The 9,932-nt window shown below is 43.4% G+C and overlaps 1 protein-coding gene across 2 annotated transcripts; it reads right to left on the bottom strand.

Annotated features, from left to right (window-relative positions):
• Positions 1-6,928: 6,928 nt before the first annotated feature.
• Positions 6,929-8,891, bottom strand: LOC130920677 (type-2 ice-structuring protein-like). Of its 2 annotated transcripts, XM_057844044.1 has the most exons (6): positions 8,074-8,891; positions 7,875-7,970; positions 7,699-7,799; positions 7,507-7,626; positions 7,308-7,416; positions 6,929-7,150 (listed from the first exon to the last, which is right to left on the bottom strand). In XM_057844044.1, exons 2-6 carry the CDS (start codon positions 7,927-7,929, stop codon positions 7,083-7,085), a joined length of 453 nt encoding a protein of 150 aa, XP_057700027.1. In that variant the 5' UTR covers positions 7,930-7,970; positions 8,074-8,891; the 3' UTR covers positions 6,929-7,082. The 2 variants fall into 2 exon arrangements, with proteins under 2 accessions (XP_057700027.1, XP_057700026.1); XM_057844043.1 differs by having other exon boundaries at positions 7,699-8,891.
• Positions 8,892-9,932: the final 1,041 nt, after the last annotated feature.

The following is a 9,932-nucleotide window of genomic DNA, read 5'->3' on the forward strand; positions in this document are numbered from 1 at the left end:
TCGGCCTTAAAACATTTTTTGCACCGCCTTTTTTTGCCTCGCTTCAATTTTCCTGCGTTTGGGTCCACACACACCTGCCCGCCCAGCGTTTCCTGACATTTTTAAGCAAAAAGTGAGTATATTTAATCTAAAACTGTTTTAAAAATATTTTTTTCATCAGAAATGTCCTTAATTCAACAATTGATAGTTCAAAATATTATTTGAAAGCAAATTTTTCTTGATTTAGGTGAAAAATGCCCAACTTGTAGATGTATGGGTTTAATTAGAACAAATTGTAATATTTACCCAAAGTAAGTGGAATAATCTGGTCCATGGTAATATAGTGTTTAACACTCAAAACAAGATGAAGAAAATTATTCGAGTATTCATTTATTTTCCAGCATTTTCCATGCTGCTTTTTATTACGAGGGTCATGAGGATGCTGGAGCCTATCCCCGGTCATTCCGGGCAGTAGGGCCGATTAATACGTCATAAATTTGTAGTTTGAAAGTTTGTCGGAATGAATACAGATTTATTTTGCATTGATCATTTAGCCTAGTAATTAATTCAGTTCATATTGGTGAGAAATGTAGCCTGGCCCCAGTCTTCCCAATCTGTTTGTTTTTATTAATGACCTGTCCCCAGCAAAAAGTATACATATCATTCCTACCAATGTTGAGACCAAGCCTACGCCCTTGCTTTCCAGCCTTGGTGGCTGGTTTAGTGGAGAACAGCCAGATAATTTTTTGGCTTCCATTTCTCTTGTGTATCTCATCAGTCTTGCAGCAAGGCTTTGAGTCTTTGTTTGGCAGTTTTCAGAGCCTCAGGTACGGGCATGACTGTACCTCTTGGGTTCCCCTCTTCTGGTCTGTAATGTGTGTGTGTTTATACGTATATATACACACGTACATTTTCCTCATTTTATAGACTTAGTTTGACCTGAAACAGGAATAAATGACATTTAACACATTTTGAATGTAGCCTTTAATTTTAGCGAAACCAAAATGTTATGTTTTTAGTGGCACTTTTTCATTTAGTTTTTAACCCAGCAACACAAAATGATGACAAGCCAGGAACTTTTTTTTTTTTCTGGAAAATGGTGTAATATGTATTCAATGAACTTGTTTGGTAAAAATTAGAGACAATATGAACACTGCAGTAATCAAACTACTGCCAAAAGAAGGGAAAGACCTAACCCAACCAGCAAACTATAGACCAATATCCTTAATGAATACAGATATTAAAATTATTGTAAAGGCTTTAGCTACTAGATTAGAACAAACTCTTCCCACTATAATTCATAAAGACCAGACCGGCTTTATTAAAGGACGTAACTCTACAAACAATATAAGACGCTTGTTAAATCTTATTAATATTGCACAGAATTATAAACAGAAAGCAATTATCCTCTCTTTGGACGCAGAAAAAGCATTTGACAAAGTCAACTGGATTTTTCTCTTCAAAATTTTGGAAAAATTTGGCTTCGGTGAGCCATTTATCCGCTGGATAAAAATATTCTACAACGCCCCAAAAGCCACTGTAAACACAAACGGGGTCATTTCACAAAGTTTCTGTCTTCAAAGGGGAACTCGACAAGGCTGTCCACTCTCACCCCTATTATTCGCTCTATTTATAGAACCATTAGCAATTGCAATAAGACAAAACGCTAATATCAAAGGGATTTGCTCGTGCACATCAGAACACAAAATTAACTTATACGCAGACGATATACTATTATATCTAGAAAAACCAGAATCCTCCCTACATGAGACTTTTGAACTAATAAAGACATTTTCACAAATATCAGATTATGCTATAAATTGGTCGAAATCAATTATAATGCCCTTATCAACAAACTCATGGAATCCTGCAAATCAAAATCACAATATTCCAATAGGGAATATAAAGTATCTTGGAATCAACATTTCACCAAAACTTACAGAATTAACTAAACTAAACCATACACCTCTCTTAGCAAAAATATGTGAAGATTTGACACACTGGAATAATCTACCCATCTCACTTTTGGGCCGGATAGCAACAGTCAAAATGAAAGTATTACCACAAATAAACTATTTGTTCTCAATGATCCCCTTTAAACCCACTCAAAAATGGTTTCAAGACCTAGACTCAGCCGTCACAAAATTCTACTTTAAAAACAAGAAAAACAGAATTAGCCTTGCCAAATTGCAAAGAAATAAACCAGAGGGGGGTCTAGAGGCCCCTAATTTCCAACACTATTATATAGCAAATCAAATACAATATCTTATTAGGTGGTTATATCTTAACACTGAACAACAGTCATGGCTAGAATTAGAGCAAACAGACTGCAACCAAATACAATTGGCAAACCTCCCCTTTATTAGCTCTAGTATTAAGCACCATAGCTGCTTCAAAAACCCAATGATAGCATGTACCTTGAAAGCCTGGTGGAGAGGTATGGAAATTACGCAATCACAACAAGCCCCGTGTAAATTCTCACCAATCTGGCACAACCCAGACTTTGGAGTTAATAAAATTCCTATTTATTTCAGCGCATGGGATGATACGGGAATAAACCAGTTACAGCATTTGTTTAAAGATAATACATTCATGTCATATGAAAAAATAATGCAAGATTTCCAGATCAAAGGGGTCAATTTCCTGCAATACAATAAAATCAGGGCAGCCATCAGAAGCAAATTTCCATCACTAACGGGTACGTTAGACCCACCACCTTTCGTAAATAAAATAATAAATATACATCCTCAACAAAAAAAAATACTTTCAAAAGTATATAAAGCCCTCTCATGTAACAACTCTACTTGCCTACCAATCGAAAAATGGAATAACGAACTTTCGGTAACATTAGATAATAACTATTGGTCCAACATCTGTAAAAATACATTTATAATGACAAAGAATAAGAACCTTCAGCTTATACAGTTCAAAATACTGCACAGATGGCATATTACTCAATCTAAAATGCACAAAATGGGGTTCTCCCAATCCGATAAATGTACAAACTGCAACGAAGATACTTCAGATACATACTTTCATGCTCTTTGGCAATGTAAACCAATACAAGATTTCTGGGCACAGGTAACGAAGAAACTCTCTTTCCTATTGAACTGCAGGATTCCATTGTCTCCAACTCTTTGTCTGCTTGGCGATCTGAATACAGTGAATATCTCTATCCATCAAACCCGTCCACTACTAGCAAGTCTAACGATAGCCAAAAAAACAATATTGTTGAATTGGAAAAACAAACAAAACATTAGCATTAACCAATGGCTAAATCTAATCATTGAATATATAACATTAGAGAAAATATCTGCCAAACAGACAAATAAAATGGACAAATACGAACAACAGTGGGAAACGGTCGCAAGAATGATGAACATAGAATAAGGATTCTCTCTCACCTGCGAAGGAATGCCACAAAAATAATAAAAATGTACACATAAATTGATGTATGCGGGGTGTCCAGGGAAGTTGTATGCATCCTTCTGCAGCTGGAAACAGGACATGTTTAAATCCAAACTGTTTTGTACATTCCCAACAGCATGTAATAAATACACTTTCTTCCTTCACAGTTTAGTCGGTCAATGGGCTTATTTTACAAGGATACTCATAGACAATTTGGTTTCCAGCTGCTGGGGAACATATGCAACTTTTTTTTGGAACACCCTATATATTATCAGACTTGGAACAGTTAAGGAACTATGCGTAAATAATACACTTCACCGGTCCTTGGCATACATCTAATGGTGTTTGATAAACCTCTTCTTCTGTCAGCTTTACAGGTGGAGTTTGTTGGCGTCCTGCCCTGGGCCGTCCCGTCGCCGGTCTTGGCCCCCGGGATTTTCGGCCGGGGCTTGTCTGGTTGCGTCTGGCTGTGCGGGGGTCCCGTCGGGCGCGCGCTGGTGTCGTGGGTGGGTGGGGGGGACGCGCGGGTGCCGGTCCGGGGCCGCGGCCCTTCCCCGGCCGGCCGGGGTGGGGTGGGGTGGAGTTGGGGTGGGGTGGGGGCCGGGGGGTGCATGCGGCAGCCATGGTTCCCTCCCAGGTCCGCCCGGCCGGAGCCGCGTCTCCCTGTACCGGGTGCCGGGGAGGTGCCCTCTGGTGTCATGCCGCATGCCCCTCCTGGCCCGGGGGTGGGTTGTGGGGGGCGCGCTTCCGTCCCCTTGGTCTGCTTCCGGCCCTGTCCGCCTCCCTGGGCCGCGGCGGCCGCTGCTGCCCCCCGGCCGGCGGGGTCGTTGGCGGGGCCCGCGGGGCCTTGGGTGAGGCTTGCTGTCCCTTGCCGGTGGGGTGGACGTCCCCTGGTCGCCGGCGCTTGGTGTGGCGCCTGCTCGGAGTGCGGGGTGGGTGCTCGGTGGGTGGGGGGGGGCGGTCGCGGAGGCGCCGTGGGTGGTCTGGGGCGGAGATTGATCGGGGCCCTGACGCCTCTTCTGCCCTGCGGCCGGTGGTTCTGGTGGACGGGGCCACGCCCGCGGGAGCCTGCCTCTTAACTCACGCACTTCTCACTTCGGCACTGTAAATATTTTTCACCTTGGCACTTACATGCTCATACATTTCTCCGGGGAGAGTTGGGACGGGGCTTTACAGTCCCGGCCCGGCTCCCCCCTGTTTTTAATGCACCACACACCAAGGTTGTGGGATGGTTGGGACCTGTTGGGGGTGGGGGTACCTCACGGCTGCCTCCTCACCACAGGCCCCGCCATCTCTGCACCTTTTTTAAATGCACCACACATCATACTCCACAGGAGAGCTCTGGCAAAGGGCGGTGGGACGGGCGGCTGGGCAGAAGCTCCATGCTGCGGTCCCACTGCCCCAAGCCAAGCTCTCCTATTTTAATGCATACATTGCACTACCCTCCCCTCACACCCCCATCACGGTGCTGGGTGATGGCTGCCAGTCGGGAACCTGGCAGCCACAGTAATAGGGTGGTAGGTGGGTCCCACACTTTTTTATATGGCGTGGCTCCTGGGGTGTGGCCTCCCCTCTGCCTCGGCTGCCGGCCGCGGGAGTAGGTTGGGGGGTCGGGTCTCCGATCTTGCATCGCCCCGTGGCAGTTCCTGGGCGTTCTCCTGCCTCCGCCTTCCCCTCTCTTCTCTGGCTGGGCATCCGCCCTGCGCTCCGTCGCGGGTCGCTGACTGGGCGCCGGTGTATCAGCGGGGTGTCGCCTGCACCGGCGGGGGACCCTGCCTTGCCTGGGGCTTGGTGGGCCGCTGGGGGTCCCGTGGCGTGCCGTGCCGGTTGGGGGGCTGTGGCTGTGGCTCGTGGCCCGGGTGGGCGGGCGGGGGTGGGTGTAGGCGTGGGGTTGGTGGTGCGTCCCCTCCTGCCATCCCTGAAGGCCGGTTGATGGGTGCGCGGGTGGCCCGGGGGACCACCCTGGGTCCCGGGGGGGGGGCGATGGCTCCTTTGCTGGGCTGCGGGAGGAGGGATGGGCTGCGCATGGGCCCCCGCGCCCGCCCTCCCTCCCTCCCCGGGCTGGCTGGGTGGGGGCTGTGGCCCTGGGTTGGCGCCCGCGCGGCTTCTCCGCCCGTCTGCGTGGCTGTCGCGCGCCCGGTGGGGCCTGCGTGCTGCTGGATGTGGTAGGGCATTCTCGGGTCGGGGGTCCCGGTGCCGGGATTGGCGATGCGGCGGCGTAGGGTTGGTCGCCAACGGGCTTACTCATAAGAGATTCACACGATTACTGGGTTCTAGATCACAGAACTGATTTGTGTACACTCTACCCCTTTCAATCACTTAGCTTATAGGCTTATAGACACCCCCACCCCCATTCTCCTCTTTCACTGGCCAATAGGCCCCCACATGGTGTAAACCGGAAATACATCTCGCTGACGATAGCACCAGCATATTAGTAACTAGTTTAGATGTTCAATGTATTTCTAGTTGTTGTTTGTGTATGTGTTTCTTTTCCTTCTTCTCTTGCATTTCTTTTCTTCTGTCCCCCCATAATCCCTTCCTGTTCGCTGCTTTGTCATAATAAAAAGGTATTTTGAATGATCACAATGGGAGTATGTCAGACTCTCAATGTGAAACATTAAAACTGTTCAGAATCTGGGCACTTAGACTTCCATTCTCTGTGTCAAACAGCTGAACAGGACAGGTTTAAAAAAAAAAAAAAAAAAAAGAACTTGTTTGGTAATTACGTAGATTACATTTAGTCTTACGCACCTTTTGATGTGGCTTATGAATTAAAACAGTGGAACAAATCGGAATGTGATGCATGGTCACCTTTAAAAGTATTTTAGATATAATTTTAAATATTAGACTGAAATAGATTCACAAAGTCATGAGAGATAAGTACCAGTACCACAACTGCTTACTGAGGGTCAGTCAGCTCGTGTAATTTGCACAGCAAACTACAAGATAAATACAACAGTATAGATTATGTCTAGTGTAATATTTGCTGACAGGAATCATCCTTCAAAAACATGTTCTCAGTTATTACTGGAATATTTTAGCTGATTGCTTTGCATTTAACCTGTTACCCTTTGACAGGCCCTATAGGGCCATACCAGGGAAAAAAAAAAAAAAAAAAAACAGACTGAGAGACTCTTTCCAAGAGCTGTCACTATACCCCAAGTTTTCACTGATTGCACTGCTAATGGCACAAGAATGTTACATGCAGCCCACTAAGTAATATGTTCTCAGACAATTTGGGTACTGCATATTCTGGGTTCGGCAAATGCAATAGTTGCAGTTACATTATAGCATTTTTGCATTGTCACATCAATATCTATGCACAAGCTGTCATTTGCACTAACATATCAAGTCAGCCATCTGCCTTCTAGTCTGAGTACTGTAAGTTGTCGTAAATGCACTGTTATATTACCACTACATCACCACTTGCTGCTAGTCACTTGTTCAGTATATTCCCATCTGTGTACACTGCAACTTGTCTGTTAAATTTATCAGCCTTATTGTACAAGATGCACTTTTTTATCAATGCTTCAATTTTTTTATTTTCATTTTCTATAACACATATGCAGTAGATATCATCTCAATCTCCTCAATTGTCAAATCAACCAGGAAGAGTTATTCGTGTTTTATTAAGATGACATTTCCCACATGATGCTGCAACAACAGTCAAACAGCAGCTACATAACTGAAATCCGCTAAATATGCCTTGCACACACAAAAGGAAGCGTAGAGTTGCAGGGTACATCGTCCCAGCATTTGTTCTCTGTGGAGAGAAATAGAAAGTAATTTCTGCTTTAAAGAATGACAATTAAGGTTTTATTGAAAACAGAAGGAGTTACATAAAGAACGATGCGATATGATCTCCTATTATGATCCTAACCTATTATCAAAACTTTCAGACATCCAACAGTGAGACTTACCACCAGTATTCATCTGTAGACAACACTGTGAGAGTTGGTTGTCTGGTTTGAGTGGACACCAGAATCTCGCCAGCATTTGTGTACCGTCCATCCAGAACCAGGCTCCAGCCTGTAAAACAGGCGATCAATTTGTTCATGTACTTTTGCTGCAACATATACCACACATATTCTATAAATTTAGTATCTTATGATATATTACAGTTTGGCAATCTGTGCCTCCCAACCACGTAGTTGCATTATTAGTCAGCGTTCGAAGGAAGGTGTTTTCATCATCACTGCGTACAGATGCAAGATTCCCTCCCATCCCCTGGCAAGCCGCCTACAGTGGGTACAACCAGAGAAACAGTTTAGACACATCCAATGCATCTTGATAAAAATATTAAATAATGACCTCAGCATCAACCCAGATCTTGGCGTTATTATCAAAGAAGTAACAACGGTCTTTGTATTTGTTCCAGCCGGCTGGACAAGCTGTTGGGGCTTGTGTTGCTGCTGCCATTAAAAAAGAGTGGGTTAGCGCAATACTACTGTAGATTAATTGATGACCACACTTACGCCGATACTCACCCTGAGCTGTAACCAGTGCCACAATGGCACAAAAGACTAAAGATAAAGACAGCATCTTGGCGAAGAATTCAGATGAAGAGAATGCACTGACAAAAACTTATTGAAATAGAGTTAAAAATTGAGTAAAAAAAAAAAAAAGGGCTCACTGTATGTTAGTCATTTGAATAAGAAGGATTTCAAAGACGATGTGAATGCAAACCTGCAGACGATGGCTCCTTTTTCCGTGTCCAGTGCTTTTATATACTGTCAGTTAACCTTCGAAGGTTTGGCAAGTTTGCTTCAATAAGGCAAAGGGCATCCCTCGATGTTGCTTCATATTTGTCTGATATTGTTTACCTTTTTCACAATGTAAATAATGATTATGAATATTAGGTTAGGTAGTTGAAAAATCAAAAAGTTATTAAAGATATTTCAAATTCCTATATTGTTCAAATATTTGACCAAAGAAACAGGCCTAACAGTTGTTGAAAAAGGAAGTTAGAAAATACGATTGCTAATATGGCCACATTTGTCTGATACTTGACAGCTTGACAGAAAATCAGTCCTGCCCTTATTCGATGTAATGTCAGTAAACGTTCAAATGCTTGCCATTCATTTTTGACTTGATTTCATCAGGTTTGAATCAACAAATTATATCAACTCTTTGATGCTTCATAGTTTCATAATTGCTTATCAATTTTTCTTTCTTCATTGTGTACGTTGCTGTTTACTAGAGGTGTAATGGTACACAAAAATCTCGGTTCGGTACGTACGTCCGTTTTGAGGTCACGGTTCAGTTCATTTTCGGTACAGTAAGAAAACAAAATGCAAAATATAAATGTGCTAGTTGTTTATTACACACTTTTGTGCTTTCAACAATAGGAACATTAGCCTATACAAAGCTAGGATCCTGCTCAAAATGTAGCGGGTATTTAAAGATAATAATCCAACAACAATTTGCCTTTCAGACCCTGCGTATTGGTCAGCTTTCATTCTGAAAGAAAGAAGAAAAAAAGTCCTGTGCTAAAGAGAAAAGCAATCCCAATGACAAAGATTTTAACATGTATTTTACAAATGAAATGCATCAATTAATCATTTTTTTCTTATGAACGGTTTTCAAAAGCTTTATTGGTGGATTTTCTCAAATTAAAGCGCCACAAAAACTGTGCCCCGATGTACCACTCAAGTCAATCTGATGGACTCAAAAAGTGGGTTACGATTGCACATTAGTTTGAAAATCGACCGGATCCACCGTATTTTTACATGAGTGACTTTCGGTCTGCCCGATCCTAGCTAGTAGTATTGACGCAGGAGGGCCGCGTCTCGCGTCAAATAATAAACTCTGTCGTTCTTTTCTTGTGCGTCGCGTTGAGCCGCTTCTGAAACGCGTCTAACACGCGGCCGCACTGCGACTGGTGTGCATTGGCTGATTGACTGTAACGCCCACGTTTCACTGCGTTCTTGCGGCGGCCACGTTGTTGTGCTGTTGACGTTTCTGGGTTTCTGTCCTACCGTGTTGGTCCTCATTATAGTAGAGAAGACGGAGCAAATATAATCTACACAAAGAAACTGTAACCCGATCGACTCACAGCCTCGAAAAGTAAGGGTTACGTTACGTCAGAAACTCGTTCGGTACGCCTACGTTCCGAACCGAGCACCCCGAACCGAAACGGTTCAATACAAATACATGTACCGTTACACCCTTACTGTTTACCAATTACACAATTTTACAAAATGCATGCTATTAAGCATACATTCAAATCAAAGTAAACAACATTAGTTTTATTGTGGCCTTGCATTATTTTGACATTCTTTTTCATAACGCCAACCAGTTTAGGGTCCGCCTTTCGTCCAAGGTCAGCTAGGATAGACTCTAGCACACACACACAGAGGAATTTTCATATCACATGATTCAATTTTATCAGTTTTTAAAGACAATTTGTGCTTAGAATCCCCTGTATGTCCTTTTTAAAAGCTATTTTAATTGGTCAATATTGCTTGCTTGTGCAAACAAATTGTCATCAGTATATGTCTGACTCAATGAAATTTGAATATCTGGACAATCAAACCACATACTGT

This window comes from Corythoichthys intestinalis, chromosome 8 (genome assembly GCF_030265065.1).
Source record: "Corythoichthys intestinalis isolate RoL2023-P3 chromosome 8, ASM3026506v1, whole genome shotgun sequence".
Taxonomy (NCBI): domain Eukaryota; kingdom Metazoa; phylum Chordata; class Actinopteri; order Syngnathiformes; family Syngnathidae; genus Corythoichthys; species Corythoichthys intestinalis.